The sequence below is a fragment of the Plodia interpunctella genome, chromosome 5 (assembly GCF_027563975.2).
Source record: "Plodia interpunctella isolate USDA-ARS_2022_Savannah chromosome 5, ilPloInte3.2, whole genome shotgun sequence".
In the NCBI taxonomy this organism is placed as follows: Eukaryota; Metazoa; Arthropoda; class Insecta; order Lepidoptera; family Pyralidae; genus Plodia; species Plodia interpunctella.
Genome location: NC_071298.1, coordinates 10,519,094 through 10,543,510, shown reverse-complemented (window position 1 = coordinate 10,543,510; position 24,417 = coordinate 10,519,094). Strand labels below are relative to the sequence as shown.

Genomic DNA, 24,417 nt, shown 5'->3' with positions numbered 1-24,417 from the left:
GCATATTTTTATAACATAAAATCTGGAAAGAGCGTGTATAGATTGTACTTTTGAAAGGGCAAGGATAGACAAGGGACATTCTATTTTGATCTAAGAAAATATGAAAAATCATTCATATTTATTATGTATAATTTAATAGGTTTTAATTTGAATCCCTTAATACAGTTCCTTTTATTAAAATACTAGGGAGCTTCGTATCTCTCTGCTAGACTCAGAGAAAAGGAATTCAGACCCTCTATATATACAAAAGTAAAATATATTCGTGCTATAGAAGACTTACATTCGAATAGAAAGCAAGTGAAACCTTCAGACACCACACATTTCTCTGATAAATATCTATGTTTAATAATTTATTTTTAAATGCAAATAGTCTAATTGAATATCATGGTAGTAAGCGAATGCATTTATGTGCAACATTTAGTAGCCCGAGCAACACATACTTGTTTGTGACTATTTTATCAAATTGAAATGGAATAAACTGAATATCTATTACGGTGGCATTTTAGAATTGTGAACCATAGCGTCATAGAAAATTATGGCATTTTGTTCGCGATGTTAAGATCCGATTATGAGAGATACTCAATACTATACAAAAGTATATAATCATTCCCAATCATTACGAAGTCTGTTCTAAACATATACGCTACAAACGTCAAACAATCCCAACGTATCTGAAAACAATAGACACAAAAATAGGGAAATCAAATTGCGCGTATGAATGAAAAAAAACATATATTTTCCAAGCGTGTAGTCGGGCTGAACGCTAGGCGGATTAGTTCTGGAAGAGCGTGCGCGTGAAGTCGATGTAGTCGAGGGCGTTGGGCAGCGGCCGCTCGGTCTTGGGGTCCGAGTACGGCTTCATGCGCGCCACGCAGTAGTCCGCCATCTCCTTCGTCAGGTTCTGGGGGGAAATTGTTTCATTAGTTATTATCTATTCGTTTGTAAGATATATGTTTATTATATGTCTTTATTATTGTGGATTAATCTTTGGAACCTAACCTAAATTAGATGATATATATTTATTTAGATTATATCATGAACAAAATTGCATGAAATAGTCACTCTGGCGACGTGGTCCGACTAATACACGTCGTCCTGGGCTTAAAATATTAAACTTTAAATATATGTACACTAATTTATATATACGAAAGCAATAAAAAATGTTGATATTACTGTAATAAAATGAAAGTCAAAGGATAACATATTAAATTCGTATGCGCAGTATTGCACAGCATCACAAAAAGCCCAGCGTGTTTTTGATTGAGTAAAAAAAAAATACGCGAGGAGATTGTTGATGATGTTCAGCAATATATGCCGTATGACTCACAGCATAGAGCTCATCCTTGGTGACGTATGCGCGGTCCTGGTGCGCGGTGATGGCGCGGAAGGCGTTCTCGATCTCCTCAGAGGAGTGCACGTTCTCGGTCTCCTTGCTGATCATGAACGCCATGTACTCCTGCAGGGACACCTGCCCGTCGCGGTTCGGGTCCACCACGTCTGGGATTTTGTTAGCACAATTGTTACAAACTTATACAAATATATATACTTATATTATATGAGTTGAAAATTCGGTTCAAAATATAAGAGGGTTTTTTGAACAAACATATTAGTCACACTTACTACTACTTACTAGTTTCAAAAACTACGTAATGAAAAATATTTGAAAATGATTTGTCCAAATTTTGATCAAGTCAAATTAAAAAATGTTACAACACCCTACAACGCACATAAAATCTATAATAAAATTACAAAGAGAAATAGACTATGTATTTAAAGTCAAAAGTAAGACAGATAAATCTTCATATCACACTTTCCTGCATATAAGAGAAGAAAAAAGTGTAAAGTATGAAAGTAGAGTGACTACAACACTTCAGAATGGATTAAAGTGGACATAAGAGTGCAAAAAGATCCATCAATGGATCTCCAAGATGGATTTTAGTGGACGCAGGGAATATACTAGTGTACTCACTCAGTATTGCCTCAAACTCGGGATCAGGCTGCCCTTCCTCGACCATGGGCAGGTCGTAGCCCAGCGCCCGCAGACACGACTTGAACTCGTGGTGGTTGAGTCTGCCCGAGCGATCCTTATCGAAGTGCTTGAACATCATCGAGAACTCCTTCAGCGCGTCTTCGCTCACGCCTGCAACCGAACACATTGTTTATTTGGACTAAAGAAAAAATAAATTTGACAAATTTAAAGGCAAATTTTCGATTCCAAAAACAAATTTAAATAAAGACCACGCTGCTGTTTATTTATTTTAAGAACGGCCGCCTGTGATCGAAAGATCGCAAGTGCGAATTCTACTCATGAGTTTGTATAGCATAGCATTCCCACTCATGTATAGTATACATCGACTCCCACATGCTTCTGGTGAAGGAAAACATCGTGAGGAGACCTGCAAACTGGTTGTCAATAAGTTCACTAGTGTGTGCGATTACTTGCCACTAGATAATGGCAATTAACGCACTCTGAAAAGAAGTAGGCCGTAGCTATGAGGCATCAAACAGAGTGGTTCCAAGTTATGCTGGATGTGCACTGGGCCAGGCCCACCGCTCTGTGTGGACACAGATAACTCACCAGAATGGTTCCTGGCCTGGATCTGCTGCTCCAGGTTGTGCTGCATGCGCATGGACAGCTGGTCCAGCTGGTCCCACTGCTGGGCCAGGCCCACCGTGCTGTGCTCCGTGTAGCGGTTGTCCAGGATCAAGTGCTCTTCGAGAGCGGCGCCTGGAAACAGATGTGTTAACATTAATAAATATATAGTGAAAACACACACAGATTGAGTTAGCCCCAAAGTAAATGCGAAACGTGTTATGGGATACTAACTCAACGAAACTATATACATATATAGATAAACATCCAAGACCCAGGTCAATCTGAAAAAGATCATTTTCCTTCTTGACTTGACCGGGGATCGAACCCGGGACCTCCAGTGTAGCAGTCCGACATGATGACCATTATTAGGCCACGGAGGTCGACATTAGATGGCCAAAACGCTCAAGTCTCGTGTAGCCGGCACTAAAGTGTCGCGTACCCAATTCTTCCAGGCGTCGCAGGTCAGCCCTCCTGGAGCGAACCTCGCCGGCGCGCGTGCGCAGCGTCGCCAGCTGCTGCTCCAGCGACCCCGTGCCCTCCATCATCGATGTACTGCACACAACACGGCCACAATGTTACTACATTCTATCTTAGCACGAAAAATATTGTTATCGTTATAATAAACATATATCCTTAGAATGTATCCTGATGAATTGGCCGTGCACACGGGCGCATATCTAGCACGTGCACAGTAGAATTGTATTGAATGTTTCGCATATATACGTGCGCGTATATACGAATGCGTTACAATTCCACACAACCGGGACTGAGCACTTGAAAAAAAGAGCGCAAATAAAAACCAGCCATAAGTTTGCTGAAATAAGATTAAATTTCAAGTGTAAGGATTGCGAGAGGAAATTAATATAGAAAGCCACATCTGCCCTCACGCTTTCTATCTATATCTCCCTACGCAATTTAAATTGAAAATGAATCATCATCGCCTTTTTCTGAGCTGCTTAATGCCTCCAATAATCCGCCAGGATACATCGTTTTTGTTCGCAAGAAAATACGATAATCATAACGATAACAATAATTTGACGTTTTTGGCTGGGTTACTGGTCTATGCACACTACGGTATAAACCAGTCTCTATGGCTGTTCAAATTAGGTCTATAATGTATGCATTACCTCTAAAAATAAAATATAGGTATACATCAAAAATGTTACATATACAAAGTTGTTGAATGTATTCCGGGTTTGAAATAAGTAATATTTTGTTAATTCATTGCTGACACATATTAATATCAACATAGATTTTATATACTTTCTGTGCTTTTCCTTACATCAGTACATGTTTTTAAGAAAATATAGTTTTAGTCAAGTGAAAATTAGTAAAATTATATTGACAAAATTACGACACGCATATTAAGAAGTTAGTTAGAGAATATGTACAAATCGTTTCGTGAATTTAATAAAATTTCTGACAAAAGCCGATGATTACGAGCTGCAAAAGAGAAACATCTAGAACGAAGTGCTGCGACCATCACTTGGCAAAATTTGAGGTCTGTTTTTTAGAGATATTTTTGAGACTATCAATCAAATTACTTGCAAGTAATAATACCTAAATATGATATTCGACAAAATTAAAACAATACACAATTTAATGTTATTTTGATATTTTTATTATTAATTTTATTTACTTTTCCTGTAATGTATGTAATTGATTGTTAATTTGTGATTATTGTAGCTTTTAACGCCTGAAACACAGGGTGATTTATTTACATACTAGTTCAGGCACTTTATTAATTTGTGATCCTTTAATTTATATGCTTATTGCTGGTAATCCTGTAACAATTGAATAAAGAAATTGAAATTATTTACGCGATTTACTATATTTTTGCGGCAACGAGCGTTTGACGCCTGTTGTGTTGCATGATTAAATAAAATAGGCTGTGGTGACCACACAACATCAATTGGGCCGTATGCCTGTTTGCTTGCTCAAAGCACTATTATCCTATTAAAGTATATTATTTAAAATAAGTACACATATTAAGACTATTTTTTTTATTCCGGAATAGTGACGTCAATTCGGAGTCACAAGTTCCATATTAGTTATTATATAGACACAATAATCAGTCTCACAGTGAGCTACAATATTTTGCCAAGCGTAGCCGCATGTTATATACAGTACACGCGTTCGGTACATTACCCGTCCCAGCCTAGCAGCATGTACCTGCACATCAATTATACTTCAGTATGTGTCACTAATCACTGCTAATATTTTCAGCTACACTTTGCTCGCGGTTTCGGATGCGCGCATAAATATTATATCCCGCTCACGTGGGAATTGCGGAAAGTTATCTTGGTGCTACACGCCCCTAGGAACCTAAATACAGCATTTTAATTCTACGCTATGTATTTTCGACTAACACTGCTGTTCAGTAATGAGCTCCCATTGTAATTTCAATAATACACCAACCACTCTCTTATACACACCAAATTAGAGAGAACAAATTGCTATAATACGGGCAATTTGCAATTTCAGCTTTAAAATGAAGTTCCAATACACGTATTATTATTTTACATTATATATTTGAAGTAGCGGTGTTCGATGAACGATCGCACGAACCGAGCGCGAAGTGATCAGAGGGCGAAGTGCGGGTTTCCATCTCACTATCGAATCGATTCGAAGTGAAACGCAGCGAACCAATCCCATTGCTGTGTGGTTGTCGTCGCCTCACAATGGCGCACTGTGATTGGTTGGCCGCGTTTCACTGCGAGTCGACTCGATCTAGAAAGTAGCACTACGCACACAGTTGTCATGCGTCGAGATAGGTATAACAAACCGTGACGTACCGAGTCTCGGTGAGCCACAGGTGGAAGGCGTTGGCGTGTTTGGCGAACTCCTTGCGAAGCTTGTCGTTCTCCTCCTGGCGCTGAGCCTCCTTCGTCAGCTCCACGTCGCGCTCAGCTGATTATTGAACAGAAAATATTTGCATTGAAACATTCCACATTTTGTTACGCCTTTGTTCAGCAGTGGGGCTAAAAAATTGCATTCCTGTTTGCACTGTGCTCTTATGTACTTGAGAAAATAAACGTTTTTACTTTAACTGTTTCCAAATAGGCTTCGACAACTAAAATTACATTAAAATATTATATTTATATAATTTAATATAAATTTACTAAGATCACAACAGCGTGAATAAACACTGTATTTGTACAAGTCTATCTCGCAGCGTACGCACCGATGATCTTGCGCAGGTTCCTCCAGGTCTCCTCGAGCGCCTCCATGGTGAACCAGGTGTAGGGGTTGGCGCCCACGTTGAACGACTTGATCTGCGCGTCGAGCGCCGCCAGCGCCTCGAAGTCGCTTTGCGCCGACGACAGCGACGCCTGACCATCAAACGGGGACACTTTGTTACATTGTCGTGGACGCTCAATGAGACAAAAATGAAGTTCAATTTTTATGACTGCTATAGCAGTTGCGCGTCCGCGAAAGTTATAATCTTTCGGCGTTTCTCCTCAGCGGTGGTCGTTCCGAAATTCTAGTAGTTGTTTGTGGCTCAATACTCAATTAATTATTTGCATCCCTAATGTAAGTAACAGATCTTTCTTATATATAATAGAGACAGTTAAGGACCCTGACGGGCGCGGCAATCGAAGAGGGGCTGACTTGACCATAATTACAATATATTGATTCAATTTCTTTTAGTAAATCAATTACTTTTTCATTTATTATTAGTTAATTATTATATTTTATTTATAAGGATATTCATATATTAATTTTTATTTCATTATTATATAATTTGGCGTGAAAAAGTATCTGTAAAGTGTGTGAATTTCTGAATAAATAATTGGATTTTAAAGCGGTGGTGGTGTAATGGGTGAGACGCAGCCTGTGGATCGAAAGGTCCTAGGTTCGAATCCTACTCGTACCACATTAGTTTGTATAGTAATCTGACTCATGTATAGTAATTTTTCATCGACCACCACTTGCTTCCGGAAAAGGAAAACATCGTGAGGAAACCTGAATACTGGTTGATCATTAATTTGTGTGTCAAATGGAGAAGGCAATGGCAAACCACTCCAAGAAAGTTGTTGTATGTATTTCACTCCACGTAATGATCACGACCCTCAGCCATGAGGAATACGACTATGTAGAGAAGAGATAGAGTTAACATAGCTTGTACAACAAACCTGGAACTGCGCATGCGCGTCGCGTAGCGCGCGTATCTCCTCGATGGAGTTGCAGCGCACCGGGTCCGTCAGGTCCTCCTCGGCGTTCTCGAACCACGAGTTGAAGGCCGACGCCTGCGAACAGAAATCATTTTGTTGCAAAAATAATACAAAGTTACTACGCTATTCGCTTGTTCCCGGTTGCGGTCGGGGCTGTGGCGCCGCGAAGCCCGGTGCCAGCAAGAAATTGGCTTTAAAATGTTGAAGATTCAATTAGTCCGCCTGAAGTCAACGTTATTTGCGGATATCATTTTCAAGTAATTATTCCATACCTAAATTTAACGGAATCTCTATTTTGTTCCTTATATAGGTGCTTTTACAAAATAATAAACTCTTCCAATTTCTAAATTGAAGGTAATTTTCAAGCGAGTCAACGTGGAGTCAGCGTTTCATGCATTTGATGTTGTTGCTGTGCCCTGTGGAGACGGGTGACCGCTGCCACTCACCTTCTTGGCAAACGTGAGGTAGAGCTCCTCGATCTGGCGGAACTGCTCCTGCAGCTGCAGCAGCCTCTTCTTCCTGGCGTCGGAGTCGGCCAGCAGCCGCTGCCAGCGCGCGATGACGTCGGCGTGCCGCTTCACGATGGCGGGCGACTGCTCGTGGTGCGCCGCCACCAGCTGCTCCTTCAGCGCGGTGATGTTCTGGATGCCCTCGTGCTCGAAGGCGGCCAGGCCTGAAACGTTACATTTATTTATGTCTATACAAGAATAATAAATAAATATATTAGGACAAATCACACAGATTGAGCTAGCTCCAAAGTAAGTTCGAGACTTGTGTCATGGGATATTAAATCAACGATACTATATTCTATAACATATGCATATATATTTAAATAAACATCCAAGACAATCAGAAAAAGATCATTTTCCATCATGACCCGACCGGGGATCGAACCCGGGACAGGATATAGCTCTCCAGCGGCAGTGAGACATGACATAGTATACCGGCATCGAAGGTCTCCTGCTTGGTGAGCAAGGTCTGCCCGGTGCAGAGGGCCCTGCAGCGGCTGAGAGACATGATATAGTATACCAGCATCGAAGGTCTCCTGCTTGGTGAGCAAGGTCTGCCCGGTGCAGAGGGCCCTGCAGCGGCTGAGAGACATGATATAGTATACCAGCATCGAAGGTCTCCTGCTTGGTGAGCAAGGTCTGCCCGGTGCAGAGGGCCCTGCAGCGGCTGAGAGACATGATATAGTATACCAGCATCGAAGGTCTCCTGCTTGGTGAGCAAGGTCTGCCCGGTGCAGAGGGCCCTGCAGCGGCTGAGACACATGATATAGTATACCAGCATCGAAGGTCTCCTGCTTGGTGAGCAAGGTCTGCCCGGTGCAGAGGGCCCTGCAGCGGCTGAGACACATGATATAGTATACCAGCATCGAAGGTCTCCTGCTTGGTGAGCAAGGTCTGCCCGGTGCAGAGGGCCCTGCAGCGGCTGAGACACATGATATAGTATACCAGCATCGAAGGTCTCCTGCTTGGTGAGCAAGGTCTGCCCGGTGCAGAGGGCCCTGCAGCGGCTGAGACACATGATATAGTATACCAGCATCGAAGGTCTCCTGCTTGGTGAGCAAGGTCTGCCCGGTGCAGAGGGCCCTGCAGCGGCTGAGACACATGATATAGTATACCAGCATCGAAGGTCTCCTGCTTGGTGAGCAAGGTCTGCCCGGTGCAGAGGGCCCTGCAGCGGCTGAGACACATGATATAGTATACCAGCATCGAAGGTCTCCTGCTTGGTGAGCAAGGTCTGCCCGGTGCAGAGGGCCCTGCAGCGGCTGAGACACATGATATAGTATACCAGCATCGAAGGTCTCCTGCTTGGTGAGCAAGGTCTGCCCGGTGCAGAGGGCCCTGCAGCGGCTGAGAGACATGATATAGTATACCAGCATCGAAGGTCTCCTGCTTGGTGAGCAAGGTCTGCACGGTGCAGAGGGCCCTGCAGCGGCTGAGAGACATGATATAGTATACCAGCATCGAAGGTCTCCTGCTTGGTGAGCAAGGTCTGCCCGGTGCAGAGGGCCCTGCAGCGGCTGAGAGACATGATATAGTATACCAGCATCGAAGGTCTCCTGCTTGGTGAGCAAGGTCTGCCCGGTGCAGAGGGCCCTGCAGCGGCTGAGAGACATGATATAGTATACCAGCATCGAAGGTCTCCTGCTTGGTGAGCAAGGTCTGCACGGTGGACAAGTCGCGGCCGAACTCGTCGGAGCGCACGTGCGTCTCCTTGTCCGCGATCCAGGACTCCACCACGTCCGCCTTCCACAGCAGCTGCAGGTACGCGGAGTTGTCCACCAGCGCCGCCTTGCGCCGCGCCGCCAGGTTCGTCAGTTTCTCCAGTTTAGCCTGGCGGGGAAGAAGGAAAAGGTCGTCAAAAAACAATTCTTCCAGGATTGTCTGGAACTGGACTGTCTTCCCGTGCAGATTGAAAACAAAAGATTTTTATCACAGGCAATGAGCTAGCAACTTTTCACTATTATAATTCCACCAATAAATCTTATTAAACGAGGTCTCTGAAATATTTCTTTGAGAACAAGTTCCGCGTAAAAAGAAATCACTTTTAAGAAATTACTTTCGTGGTTAATGATTTTTTTTTTTTATTTGGTATGAACAAATATTTGATATAGTATCAACAATAATTACTACTTTACACGTTAGAATTTGTAAACAACGAAGTATAATTCCCTATCTACTACCTGCAGCGCCCCCATGCGGTGCGTAAGCGCTTCAGAGTGCAAGTTGCCATCAGCCACCAGACGCTCAGCGTCGGTCGCCAGCTCCTTCACCCGCTGCCCGCGGGCCTGCAGCTCGGCCTCCAGGGCTTCGTGCTTCTTCAGCAGACCCTGCACGGCCGCCATGCTGTCGCCGCAGTCGCTCACAACTACTAACTGCTGCTTCTCGCTAAAACATTTATTTATGTGTTAGTATAATAGTTTTATGTGTTTGGTTGGACATGTAAACTGATTAGAGAAGTAGACCGCTCGTTCCGGAGGCTAAATATCGGACTTAGGGGTACTTTTTACGTATATGAAAAAAAAAAAAACACTACAAATATTAGGTCCGCTCTAAAATCCTATTATAAAAGTTTAAAACATATCATCGCATGTTTTCGATTATCACGGATTACACGACCTCAGCTTGAAGATTTGGCTGTGTTTTTTCACCCAAACGCCTGCTACACGCCAATTGGGACGCAAATATTGCCCAAAAAGTGCCAAAATGTTTTTAATATTTCGTCATACTTTAATCCGTCAGAGGTGCTTATGAATGAAACATGCTTTTAATCATAAGCCGCACATCTGTCACGCTATTAAAAATCATAACACCGATCGAAATTGAACATTCCTATGAACAAAATTAGATTTATCTTTTAATTTAATCAAATATCACGAAAAATCTTACATTTGTAGACCTGTTATAATGGCGAGTGGTTACATTAACTCAGTACACACCTGATCCAGGCTTCCTCCTCGTCCAGCTTCGCCAAGAACTGCTGGTAGGCGAGCGACTGCTGCAACTTGGCGCCTCTCTCTCCGGCCAGGCCCTGGAGCTCCGACCACGCCTGGATAGAACAAAACATGAATTCAATATGTTATCATCTTCATTGGGAACGTTGTATATACAAAAAAAAAGTGACAACCAATGAGGACCAAAATCTCTGTGTTCCAAAATTTCCTGCAGTGTTAAAGTGTAACTTTCTTTAAAATGTCCTTTCACCAGAATGTTGAACAACACAACCCAAATCAAGAACGGATTTAGCTCCGATATTGATTTTCTATATCTCGCATTGTATTATACAGGATTACTGGTATCAAACGCAATACCCTCTAAAAAATCATCAATACATCAAAACAAGCAATTCTTAATCTACGACTTTTCGTGATTCGCAGTTTTTTTTTTTCATATAAAAAAATACAATTTTATGTACGATTCTGCACATCTTATCTCTATGTAATAGCCAAGCAACACAAGACAGTACAGTAGCGTTATGTAGCTGAATCGAACATAGAGTTAACGTTTTATAGAAACGACATTATAACTAAAAATATATATTTTTTTGTATTTATTACGTTTAGACAAAAGTTGTGGAACAAAAGATGTTAGTCTTTATGTACTTTATGCGCCTTTGGAAGATTATTCGTTGCATACAAGTAACTCTGTATAGTATAGATATCAGCAACCCTGTTATAGTATATGATTGACAGAGTATAATAACGACGATAACATAAACTAAACCAAGAACTCGGTTCCAATATTGATTTACAGTGTCGAATAACCTTGCATACAGTATGATTGACACTAAAGCACCCGGACGTATGAGTTTGTTGACCGTGACTTGTGAGTTACGTCGGTTACCTGCGACAAAGCCTTCAGCCGCTGTTCGATCTCGGGCACGCCGAGGTTGGACACGTCCATGAGTTTCTCCCCGGCCTCCTGCACCGCCTGTATCGCGGGCTCGTGGCTCGCCAGCTCCGCCTCCAGCCGCTTGTGCTTCTTCAGCAGGTTCTGGACGCCCGTCAGGTCGCGGCCGTAGTCGTCCGACGCCACCAGGAGCTTCTTCTCCCTGGCGAATACATTTTATATTTCAATTTTTTCATGTCATAATTTAAACAAAATTATGACATTAAAAAATTCACGACTCGACCGGGAAGCGAATACAAATTCCTGTATAATCGATACAGTGATCTCAATAAATAAAGCAATATGTAATTTTTTTATATGTCATATTGGGTCTTGGATGTTTATCTATTTGTTGGATGTTTGTTATAAAGTATAGTATCGTTGAGCTAGTATCCCATAATACCAGTCTCGAACTTACTTTGGGGCTAGCTCAATCTGTGTGATTTGTCCTAATATATTTATATATATTTATTTATGACATGCATGAATTAATAAAGACAATTTGATTGCGATCTGTCACGCTTCCACATCCAAACCGTTGGGCGGTTTTAAATGAAATTTGCTAGGTTGTGGAGTCTGGCGGTGACCGATGTGACCACAACTCTGTCGTTCCACTCACTTGATCCAGGATTCCTCGTCGGCGATGTCCCTGAAGAACTGATGTAATGTGTTGGCCTCGTGCAACCTAGCGCGGCGGTGTGTGGCGAGGTTGCGCACGCGCTCGAAGCGCTCGTTGATGGCGGAGCGTCGGGAGCCGATGCCGGCCGTGTCGAATTGTCCGCTAGCCACCAGGGCGTCCGCTTGCGCGTTCATGTCTGACACAATACGTTGTAAAACTCAATATGACAGGCTTTTGAATGTGGGAAGCGATGTTGGTGTAAAGTTACTCGTGCCACATGAGTTCTCAATCAATCTGACTGATCTATAGCAATTTTCATAGACCACCGCCTGCTTCCGGTGAAGGAAAAACATAGCTAAAACCGTAATATATTGAAATGGTACAGTGGCCACATGCATCAAATTCTAAACGCAATACTGGACAAAGCCAAGAATCAGATAGATAATAGTGCGTCCACACAAACCTTCGTGGTTTAAGGAAGGTTTTGTAAAAATAAATTCAAAATTCTTTATTCAATTTATTATGATATTCATCACTTATTGACGTAAAAAAAAATATTTAAACTAAGTCTACTGCCGACTTCCAAGCGCAGGTGAAGAAGTGGCGCAACAAACTTCACCGCAGCCTTTCCTCCAAGGACGAATTAAAAAATATAAGTCTTATACATATAGGTAATAAGAAAATAAGATTTAATAAGATAAAAAAGAAAACTGGAAAACTTACACAAGACCGAACCAAATGTAAAGCTAGTATAACTCTAAATAAAATAAAAAAAAAAAAACAATATTCCACGCAAAAAGTTACAAAATAAGGTACGCTTGCAAATTCCTTGAGAAACTTATTTAGAGTGCTTAAGAAACGCACCACACCTTTATTGACCTGACTATAAACGCGAAAGTAAGTTTATCTCTGCACGATTTATTTACCGCTGTCGGCCAACTCTCATCTTGTCAACGTAAACATGTATAGACATGTTTACGTTACGTTTACGCGATTAAAATCGGCGTTTAGAATGCGACCAGTGGCGCCAACTAGTGAACCCATCGTAAATTACTTAAAAGAAACCTCACCATTGATCCGGTCCTCGTGCGCGGCGATGTCCGCCTCCACCAGGTCGTGCTTCTTCATGAGATTCTGTACCGACGCCAGGTCCTTGCCAGAGTCCTCCGACGTCAGGAGGGTCTCCACCTGTTATCAAATGCAATGTAGCTTTGTGAACAACAATATATGGATTATAAATAAAATTCGAATTTATTAATGAAATCATCCTATTAATATTATAAATGCGATAGGTTGTGAGGATGTATGTTTGTTACTCTTCCACGCAAAATCTACTGGACATATTGGTATAAAATTTGGTACATGGGTAGAATATAATGTGAAATAACACATATGGTATTTTTTATCCCGGAATTCGGAAGAGAGAACCCCGAGGCGCAACTAGATGTTTATACATTGAATGAATTAATAGCACTTGAAACATACCTAATCTTAAAACTTAAATTAATGTGTCTGTAAATGTTACCTATAGCTATAGCTATAGAAAATTACACGCTACACCAAAAGACTGAGTAACTTGGATTTAACTTTCACATCTATACTTCCTGCTTTCTTCATATTTAATATGTGGACATAAACCACTTTTGGTTTCAGCGGACGGAGCCGCAGGCTTCCACTAGTAAATGTACAAAAACTAACATGAGATCTAATTAAGCATTGACTTCTGACAGGCGTTCAGTTGTAAAATCACAGCCGAATCTTCAAAGTTTAAGGTTTATTCTTTACACTGACCTCGGGCTTCGCGGCGTCACAGCCCCGGGAGCACGCAAGATGAGAAAGATTCCATATTTACCTCTCCAAGCCAGAAGTCGAGGTCCTTGACTGCGGCGATGTAGGTGCGCTGCTTGTTGGCCTCCTTCAGCTTCAGAGACTTCTCTGTTGTCTTCTGGGTCAGGAACTCCCATTGGTCGGCGATGGACGCTAGGCGAGCCTGGAGGGATAAACATTGTTTTTTTATCATAATTAGTAGCATATAATCAATTGTCATTTTGGAGCAAATTGCATATAGGTGCTGTCGAATAATATTCTGCCTTTTTATATAAAATTACTAACATAATTTTAAGTGAAATTGTCACTAACATTTAGGATCTAAGTTATCTAAATAAACAGTTATTATAAATTCTTATAAAATAAAAATTATAAACTTACTTTAGATATAAAATGTAACCCAATCATATGTATGCGTAACTATGTAACGTTTGGAACGATAATCTCATATTAACTGTGTATCATTAGGAAATTTAATTTTTAACTTTATTTATTTTATTTCGGAAAAACAAACAGTTACATAATAGAGATTAAGTATAATATACATAGTTGTAATAATAATAATTATTATGCAACCCACAGCGTTTTTCTCAGCTTAAAAAGTTCCATTTAGCAGTGATGTTGCCACTAGAGGCAAAGTAATTAAAATATATTTATGATTATGTGGGTACTTATCAATATTTTTTTCATGATTGAAGTTAAGTGGGAAATATGTAGGTAGTTGATACAGTGAAAATTGGGTAAAAGGTTAGAAACACAAAAAAATAAGTAAAATTAAGGTTATTATGTGTGCTAATTCACAAAGTGTCCAGATCGTATTTGCGCAAAATTGAGTTGAGCATATCTTTATAGATCTTCAATTTGCATGCGAGTATATCTATTTTAGTATCAAAGAGTTCATTGTATGACTCAACCATACGACGCATACAATATAATAATATTCGAAGAAACAAGAAATTTTATCTATTTATATTTTTGATTAGTAAAAAATATTATAGCATTGATGATGCAATGCATGACATGTATGAGGACATTCAAAAATTGTCTGAAGATTGTCTTAGATATTTTTTTTAGATTCTTATTTGGAAAGTAATTGAACACAGAGAACTGACCTGTACGGCGCCCTCGCTGCCGCTGCACTGGCCGCGCTGCACGAGGTTGCCGCCCATCGCCAGCACGCTCTGGATCCGCTCCGCGTTGGCCGCCAGCTCCGCCTCGAAGGCCTGGTGCTTCTGGTGCTTCGACTGGATGTTTGCGGGGTCCTGGGGTATAGATCAATACAATATAATAGTCGCCATCAAGTCAGATTAGATACATTTTCCATGTGTCAAATACAAATAAAATTATGGCTTGTATGACAGCGGGCACTAGTGACGACACTAATGTTGGAAGTCAAAAAGCGTTTTAATTATACTTTAAGAACAAAAATACTAAATGTTGATAAAATAAAATTGATCAATGAAAGTGACATTTTATTATCGTGTTTCATTATATTTTATACACAGGCAACTACTCTATTCATTTATCTAAAACATTGGACAAACAATGAACTAAATATTCCAAAAGAAACGGTTCAAAAGAATGACAAAGACCTAACCCTTAATTAGAATGTAGTGTATTTGTAATGTCAAAAACGTCAAAACGCAGCATTGAATTGAAGCCACTTTTGTTGAGAAGATGGAGAGTTTACTTTACTTTAAGTCGCGGGCGGAACCATTTTTAATATCTAGTATTCATAATTGTCACTATTTTACAATCTCATAATATTAAGATTTGTACCACATGTAGTCAAACGCTTGTCCAAGAAAATAAATTAGACATTAACAGACACTTTTTCAAGTCGTACACAAAACTAAAGAACTGATCAAAGCTACAAACTACTAGCACACCGTCTCACCTTGTAGCTTTCCTCTGTGGCGAGCTGCAGTTTCTCCGCTATCCAGTTTTCCATCTCATCGGCGTCGCGCGAGAACTGCTGAAGGGTTTGTTCGTCACCGAGCCTTGTGCACAAAAAATACAAATATTTTATTTATTTGTACAATTAAATAAACGCTTTTTATATCTCAATAACATGGAAATTTGTGGATTCGCCTTAGGTTTGTTCAATAGTTATAGAACGTATCGATCTCATATTGCGACGAGACAATGTCGAATTCAAATCTACAGCTAATTGCGTCACAGCTTTTTTGGAAATGTAAAAAACCTGTATTAAAAATTAGAATTATGTATTATGTAACCGCGAGAAAAATGAACGTCTATGTACATAATATTGACAATAAAAAGCAAAACAAAGTAATAGGTTTTTGAGGAAACACAATGCAAAAGGAAAAGTGAAAAAAAATAAAAATAAATCCGATAACTTTTTCTGATTCATCAGCTTCTTTTTGTCGCACAAGTTTTCTTGCATGTTTATTACACGCTTTAGAATATAACAGCTCTATATTCTCCCGTCGATGTCGTAAGAGGCGACTACGAGAAACATCGACATTCAGCAGCCCGCTGTCGCTTAAAAAATAGTTAGCTTCATATTTTACATTACTCCGGACTTCGCGGCTAACTATCGACTAGAAACAACGAGGAGAAGAGAGAGAGAGAAAGCAACTCTAAAAACAAATTATTTACAAAATTACATTTTCGCCACAAGCTTATGTCGTCAGAGTGATTGTTGCAATGAACCCGTGACAACAAATCATGTCCATGCAGTCAACCGTTGAGGAGTTCCATCGACGCAAGCCGATTCTGGGTGCACGGAAGAATATACACCTTTCACACCTAAAAAGGTTCCTGTGGGAATATCAGCTGCAAACTTGCTATTTGTAATTTGTAACTAATACGGTAGGTAGGTAGTTGGTTTCAAGTTGAAGTAAATAACATAACTTTTGTTGTTCTCATCAACATTGCTTCAGTGTTTACCAATGTAATGTTAATGAATAAAACAAACAGTGTTAATTATTACCTGGATCGCTTCTCGATGAGGGCCTCCTTGAGATGGCGCCAGCGGTCGAGCACCTGCCGCCGCTTGTGGTCGATGGGGTCCGCGGCGTAGTGCTCCGACGCGATCAGCTGGTCCGCCAGGGTTTGCAGCTGGGCTATCTTCTCCTCCTGTTGTATAAGACATACACGTTAGACCTGACAGAATTCTATATATTTAATTCTATCCTTCAATTTGCGGTCTCCAACCCCATGACCGATAATTGGTCAGTCATCAATATTGCAGAACGCCAAATGACCACAAATTAATAATTAATTTCAGTACAATGTGCAAGTTCCTTAACCTGCCGAGTATTGGTCACCCGAGAGTGCGCGAAACTCTGCGACACCGATTGGCGGTCACCCATCCCACGACTGAACATGGCAAAAGTTAAATGCTTAACTTTCAGAGCGCGAAACTCAAAAGGTTGTATAATATTTACATGAGCGTTGATGGCCTTGTCGAAGTCCTCGTGCTTCTTGATCAGCTGCTCCACGTTGTCGGGCAGCGCCGCGTCGGCCTGGTCGGCCTCCGGCGGCGACAGGAAGGCCTCCCGCGCCTGCATCCAGTTCTCCGCTTGTTCGCAGTCGCGGTAGAACAGTTGCAGCTCCAGGTTCTGGTCCAGTTTCAGGCGGCGAGCCACCCACGCCCTGATGAGATAAATATACGGTAATGGTTATAATTCTAATTGAGTTATAAATACAGCTATTTAAAGCAACTTTTAAAGCATATTGCACCCTGTTTAAAGCAAATAAATATTTTTTGATTTGATTTGTGTCTAAATCTAAATAACAAGATCCCTACATGGGATAAGTCCGCCGTTGTACATTGATCGTTTTTATAGTAATTTTGATTAATATATATTTTCGTGCAATAAAGTTATTACAAACAAACAATAAAAAAAAATTTACACAATTATCAAAATAAATTCCTAATCATAACTAATATTATAAATGAGAAAGTAAGTCTGTTTGTTACCTCTTCACGCTCTATCTACTCAACCAATCTTCTTGAAATTTTGCATACATATAGTTTAAAGTATGTAGAAGCACATATGGTACCTTTCATCCCGGAAAAATATCTGTTCCTGTTGGGAAATTAACGCGGGCGAAGGCGCGGGCAAGAGCTAGTTACAAACACAACTGACTTCTCGAGCTGCTGGCGAGCGTCGGCCATGTCGTTCAGTTTGTCCTGGATGTCGGCGCTGGCGTAGTGTCCGCCCTGCAGCAGCTGCTGCCCGAACAGCTCCAGCGCTTGGAAAGTGCCCGCGCGGGCGTCCATCTCTGTGCGGTGCTCCTGTTTTGTGATACAGGTTAGAGATTATCGTCGGCGTCATGTAGTTTTTTTTTTATACCAAATTTTAAAATATTGACTTGTGACTACAATATGTTGTTATTGAACAAGTCGGTAGACAGAGAGAAAGGGATACAAAAGTTTGGTAGTTTGACGTGCCATTTTGTGTTGGAGTTTCTATAATAAAAGTTTCAAAGATTTTCCTGAAATGAGAATACGTCATTGGAACAATAATCAAAGTATACCATAAGCTAAAATATGTTTTGTCTTGGTCTATCATTGTCAAATTTTGTAAATAGCGATAATGACAAAACTTATTTTAACTTTAATTTTTTTATGAATGTACCTTATAAAATTCCATATAATAATGGGACGTAAGTAAAAAATAATAAATAAAGAACTATTGAACACAAATCCACACACACACACACACACGGGAAGACGCACGTAGACACAAATTACATTGAATACCACACACAAAAGGAAATCTATCCAGAAATAGGATATAAATAACTACATCAATTCTATAGAACTCGGTTTACAACGTATCATAAAAGGGAAGAGAATAGACCTTAATTATTTAATTATTGAAATGGTTAATGGAAATTGTGTTTTCAAAACAAAAATTCATTGTGTTAGAATAAAACAAATCTAACGACAAAATACTTAAAAGTAATTTAAATGATAATACGTCCTGCTCATGCTATCACTCTGTCTCACTCACATGTCTCACTTATGTCAAGACAAAGATAGCACACGAGTTGAACTTTTGTGTAAAATCACTTTTAAATATACATAATACCCATCTAACTAATTGTTATGAATACTGTGTTTAGATATTCTGAAATACTATTAAGGGCTCTGTTTAGAAGTTATGATATAGTTGGACAGCAAAATACATACATAGTAGCTTCAAGTATATATAATACAGAGGCGATGACCAAATATATTTCTGTAACCCGGACCTTACGAATAATTTTGCGCTCGTCGCTAGGCAGCTGTTGTTAGTTGTCAGAGAATTTTAATATGTTTTAAAATATAAGAATTTATGTGAAATACATGTGAATTAGTAAAATTAAATAAAGATTAAACTTGATATTTCTTTTTGCACTTCCGAATGCTGTGAACCTTATTATTTCCGTTTTTAAACACATTGCAAAATTTCATCACAGCTTCTAATACAATATTTTGTAAATTCCATACTGTTGTACAATTAAAAATGACGGCATCACATCTTAGAATGTTTTTCTTTATATACAAAATGCAATTTATTATCGACTCGAATCAACATCTACAGTCTATAAAGAGTAGAGTTTTAACAAACTATTTTTTTCGCCATTGCAACACTAAATAGAATGTTCAACATTGGTAGATAAACACATAGTTTAGTTTCTCATTGCGAACTGCTAAGGATAGGAATTATCCCTCATCGATATTTCCCGAATCTTACAATTTAGGGATCAAGACAAGAGTGAATCAGCATTTATGAGCTTGCGTGTAACACCTCATCTTTATTAATGACGCGTTTAAATTATTAACAAAAAAATATTACTTGCCAAGAGGAAAAAGCACCTTTATGTATTGTCTACTCTTCATAGACAGACTGTACCATAATATAAACGTGTTTTGCTGTCCAAACGAGAGCTCGCACACCGAGTGTAGTGTACAGAGTAAGTACATTGCATATACCAGGAACATGGTGTGTTAATTAATAGCTCAGACATGCTGGCTGACCTGCGGCATAATGCCGTACCGCGCGTCTATCTCCAGGCGCTGGTTCTAGAACAGGCACGCGAGTTATTGTGGGCACCAGCCTTTGTTACATACACTCTATTGTTTCCTGATACTGTATGCTAGACAAAGACAACTATTAGACTAAGAACTAGCGTAACCAAAAAGATAGAACATTTTCATACAACTTCAATAGGCAAGGTAGTGTAAAACCAGGCGCTCGGTCCCGTCTCGTCTTTCTCTTTCTTGTATGAGCGAAACGAAAGATATAACAAAGTCTATAGTTTTCTTTGTCTACGGTCTTAGGCTTGTTGGTTTTGGACATACTGATTTAAATTGATTATTGCAACTAGGATTAAATATTCTGAAATATTATCTCCATGCCAAAAACATTTTAAAATAAGAATGGGCGGATATATCCCTATAATAACGGCGAGTGCACACTGACTGCGTAGTGCGTATGCGTGCGCGTTTTTTTTTATATGAATAGGAACGCACGCGCTACGCAGCCGGTACACAGGCTTTATGCATCACGAAGCTAAAACCCAAAAACACTATATACATCTGTATAAACAAATTAAATATGGATGAATCTGGATGTTTATCTATTATATATACCGTGTATATTATAAAATATAGTATCATTGAGATAGTATCTCATAAGTTTTGAACTTGCTTTGGGAGTAACTCAATCTGTGTGATATGTCCCTATATTTTTGTGCCCTGTACCTGTCCCTATAGTTTATTTATAAATAATTTTCACATTTTTTATGATAGCCACTATACTAATGTTCTACGTGTAATTTGACTGTAAAACTTGTGGAGTAAAATAATTTAATTTCGTATTTGCATTTTACATAAATGAAATCTAAAAAGTGGATTGGGGGGACTAACAAATGACAAAAATTGCAGATATTTTTATCCAATATTATGGTAAAAATGACTATATTGCTATGAGATGACAGATCGTTACCTGGTGCCTCTCGAGAAGAGCTTCGGCGCCGGTGACGTCATTGGCGAGCTCGTCGGAGCTCACTAGCGCCATCATGGAGTTGATCCACGCCATCAGATCGCGGTAGTCCGAGAGGAATCTGGTAAACAATATTAACTTTAAATAGATACAATATTTTACTGGCGAATGTAATTACATAGATATCTTATTAAGAACTTTTATAGATATATTTATTTCCAAAACATTGAATCAATTAATTTAGGTTTCCGGGTGCTGACTACAAAAAAATATCTACCACTTATAAATTTGAGGTGACATATACTACGTCACAATGGTCGTAACGACAAGTCTAGAACGCACAGTGGAACTTCGACATGACACCATCAGAGCTGTGCGGTTCTTCAACACATCCGGCTGCCAGAGAAGATCTTTTCTACAGTCTGTCCAGAAAGTGAAGAAATCAAATGAGGGCGCGCTGTCTCTTGTTATCTGGCAACACTGAGTGCGTATCAACCAATCTTAACCATTCTATTTGGTATTGCAATGGCAAAAAAAATGTAGTTCGTCCAAAATCCGTTTTCTTCACTTTCTGGACAGACTGTATGTGCCATATGCCGCTGCTAACATTGGTGACCCTGACGAGATTAAGCTACAATATTACTACCCTCTGCTGATCAAAAGATGCTGGTGCTGCCGAGGGGTAATGTGGCGTGGGCGGGGGAGTCCCGTGATTGGAGCTTACTATACACTGACCTCTGCAGATCATAAGAGTCCAGCAGCTTCTCCTTGCGGGCGGTGGCCCTGGCCTGCAGCTGCTGCCACGCGGCGTTGATCTCGCGCTGCTTGCTGTAGGTGGCGTCGGCGGAGTCCCCGTGCGTGGACATGAGGCGGTTGGCGGTGTCGTCCAGTTGGCGGATCTTGTCGCCCAACGCCGCCAGGTCACGCTCCAGGCCCTCGTGTTTGCCTGTACGGGAATAACGTTTAATTAACCACAATTAAAGCGGGTTTACGATTTAGCGGGTTGTGGTGTAATGGTTAAGACGCCCGCCTGTGAACCCAGGTTCGAATTCTATTCATGCCACATGAGTTTGTATACCAATCTGACGCATGTGTGGTAGTTTTCATCGCCCACCACTTGCTTCCGGTGAAGAAAAACATCGTGAGGAAACCTGCGCTGTGGTTGATAAGATAACTTCTTTGTGAAATGAAGAAGACAATGGCAAACCACTTCATTAATAGTGCTAATGAAGAAGATCCAAAATTAACAATTCGTGTCATTAATATGGTGCATGAGCGAGTGGGATATATTTCTGTGCTCATTGAAACGAGTTCAAAAATGTCACTTGATTGTGATCTGAAATTTAGGGTTTGCCTCGTCTGCCGGCGTTAATAATAGTATATATAACAGTTGGACAGACTTCAGGATTTACAATATCCGTTTTAGTTCGACCGTGGCTCTGCAGTAAGCGATGCTCGAATCTTAGTTTGCCGTCCTATTCCATTCCAAATAAGTAGGCACAAAGTCCACAGACTGCTCGCCTACTTTTACTTTTCCACCAGACCATTGGTTGACATATTTTCCTTGACAACCAGAATATATTGGGTTTGACCCTTCTGACCCCCTCCAGTCTACATTCCCGTTTGGTTGATTTTGAATATTTGGTTTACTTTCTCAAACTGATAATCCGTATACTTGGTGTTTCTTTTGCCGCTTAAGAGTCCTTGGTCTCGTCCAAGTTTGGGCTTCGTGAGATTTCCTGTTTGTTTCCTTAGCCGTTCAGCGGTTAAGTGTCGGAGTCCAAAGTAAATTTTCTACTTTTTCGTCTTCCTTCACCTTTACGGTCTTCTTTCGCATCCCTAATATCCAGATGATTGGTTCGCAAACGAAACGACAAATCAGCACAATTTGGGTTTGCCGGCCAATTCCATAAAAATACATAAACAAACTCACGCTGCAAAGTCTGCACGGAGCGCAGATCCTTGCCGAGGTCGTCGGAGGCCAGCGCGGCCTCCTTCTCCGCGACCCAGTCCTTGGTCTCGTCCACGTCGCGATGGAAGCGCTGCACCTCGTGCGCGCTGCCCAGCTGTGCCGCGCGCTCCGCCGTCAGCTGCTGCAGCGACGTCCACTTCGAGTTCAGCTCCTGGTTTCAACAACAACACGATCTATTATCATCACGATCTTTTTCATAAATGAATGAATAAATATAAATATAGCTAGCCCCGAGGTAAGTTCGAGACATGTGTTATGGGATACTATATTATAACAAATACATATATAATTAAACATCCAAGACCCGGGCCAATCAGAAAAATATCATTTTCCATCATGACCCGACCGGCGATCGAACCCGGGACCTCTCGGTTTAGAGGCAAGCACTTTACCACTGCGCCACCGAGGTCATCGATAATTCATATATGAATATTGTAGTTTTGCGAGTTTGGGGATGAAGTTTACTAATAACTTAAATTATTAACAGATGCGGTTAAGTTGAAGTTATACTAAAGTTCATCATTATAAAACGCAGTGTCAGTTTGAATAATTATCATCAGTCGTAGGTACAGCTAATTCATTTGAATTTCGACCCGCAGATGTAGAAAAAATAACGTCACTTTTTCAAAGACTAACACAAAGATAAATTGTCAAAGAAACCGAAAACGAAGTAAGTAGCTGAGTAATGACTTTATTAAGTATCTTATTTTGATCATCATAGTTATCCATGTGAACAAGAATCATAACCATATAATTGAAAAAATGTGTTTTATTTACGAAAATTATCTGAATCAGTAAGGACTTAAAAGTCATGTTAAAATGACATATTCTGTATACAGCCCATACAGAATATGTCAGTTTAACATGACTTTTAAGTTTTCATTATGTGTCGCCGAGTCAAGTGTCTCATAATGTTGGCTCCGTAAATACTAATCCATGAAAATAAAAATCAATATTTTCTTTGCACTTTGTGATTTTGTTCACATGCAGGTTTTTTTTACAATTTGGCGCAAAACTGCCAGAAATCTCCCACATACATGTGATTACTTCAGAAACCCACCTATATCTGCTTGCGACTAGACTTTAAACGCACAACTGAAAGGCAATCTCATTCTTCATTCGCTTGCGGATCATACTGTTGTAGAAGCTGTCCCACATCTCCTTCCCATGTCACAGCTTAATCTAGATCTAACCTATAATCACTGAATCTCACCTGCATTTGAGTCTTGATCTTCAAAGCTGCCTCAGTCTGTCCCACAGTCATCAACTGAACGGCGATCTCGTTCATCTCGGCCAATCGCACTTCATTCGCTCGCAGATCGTTCTGGAAGTCGTCGAACTTCTTCTGCATCACCTCCACCTGCTCCAGGTCCTCGCCGACGTCTTGAACTTGTGCGTGCATTTCCTGATAGTTTGTTTCAATTTTTAATTTTGTGAATAAGGATTTTCGCAACATGTAAACATGGATTCGATCTAAGTACATTTATTTTTTTTTTTAAACGGCGAATTAAACTAAAGCATACTTTAAGCTAAAGTATGTTTTGTCTCGTGCTGTGAATGCCAAATTTTGTAAAGTGTAACAGTGACAAAAAATAATTAAGTATGTTTTTTAAGTAACTTTTTTTAGGAATAATAGGTTAGGGCTTCTTATACCAGTCAACTGACAGGGTGATGTCGAGAAAGTTGCAGAAAGTGATAAATTAAAGATCAAAACTAAATTCCAAATATAAAAACTATATAGTTAAAAAGTGTTCAACAAACCAATCGCGAGAATATTATGAATTTAGCATATTGTACATATTGACGATTGAGCGCTTCAACCCAAGTACAATTAGACTTCCACTCATTGAAGTTTCGGCGCGCATTTTA

The 24,417-nt window shown here is 40.2% G+C and overlaps 1 protein-coding gene across 6 annotated transcripts in view; it reads right to left on the bottom strand.

Annotated features, from left to right (window-relative positions):
• Nucleotides 1–23: 23 nt before the first annotated feature.
• alpha-Spec (alpha Spectrin) overlaps nt 24–24,417 on the bottom strand; it is a 48,545-nt gene continuing 24,151 nt past the window's right edge. For 3 of the 6 annotated variants that reach the window (XM_053745930.2, XM_053745931.2, XM_053745932.2), the window contains exons 21-47: nt 23,762–23,953; nt 22,510–22,699; nt 21,312–21,522; nt 20,580–20,697; nt 19,610–19,654; nt 17,730–17,878; nt 17,025–17,232; nt 16,568–16,713; nt 15,509–15,611; nt 14,724–14,873; nt 13,637–13,774; nt 12,855–12,972; nt 11,785–11,980; nt 11,121–11,328; nt 10,217–10,326; nt 9,461–9,665; nt 8,906–9,110; nt 7,218–7,444; nt 6,733–6,846; nt 5,781–5,928; nt 5,392–5,506; nt 4,745–4,768; nt 3,036–3,148; nt 2,579–2,728; nt 1,970–2,140; nt 1,328–1,497; nt 24–901 (exon numbers count right to left, since the gene is read on the bottom strand). In XM_053745930.2, the coding sequence (XP_053601905.1) occupies nt 773–901; nt 1,328–1,497; nt 1,970–2,140; nt 2,579–2,728; nt 3,036–3,148; nt 4,745–4,768; nt 5,392–5,506; nt 5,781–5,928; nt 6,733–6,846; nt 7,218–7,444; nt 8,906–9,110; nt 9,461–9,665; nt 10,217–10,326; nt 11,121–11,328; nt 11,785–11,980; nt 12,855–12,972; nt 13,637–13,774; nt 14,724–14,873; nt 15,509–15,611; nt 16,568–16,713; nt 17,025–17,232; nt 17,730–17,878; nt 19,610–19,654; nt 20,580–20,697; nt 21,312–21,522; nt 22,510–22,699; nt 23,762–23,953 (4,053 nt within the window). In that variant the 3' untranslated portion in view covers nt 24–772. The remainder of the gene's footprint in view (nt 902–1,327; nt 1,498–1,969; nt 2,141–2,578; nt 2,729–3,035; nt 3,149–4,744; nt 4,769–5,391; nt 5,507–5,780; nt 5,929–6,732; nt 6,847–7,217; nt 7,445–8,905; nt 9,111–9,460; nt 9,666–10,216; nt 10,327–11,120; nt 11,329–11,784; nt 11,981–12,854; nt 12,973–13,636; nt 13,775–14,723; nt 14,874–15,508; nt 15,612–16,567; nt 16,714–17,024; nt 17,233–17,729; nt 17,879–19,609; nt 19,655–20,579; nt 20,698–21,311; nt 21,523–22,509; nt 22,700–23,761; nt 23,954–24,417) is intronic. The other 3 variants (XM_053745933.2, XM_053745934.2, XM_053745935.2) reach the window with 3 other exon arrangements.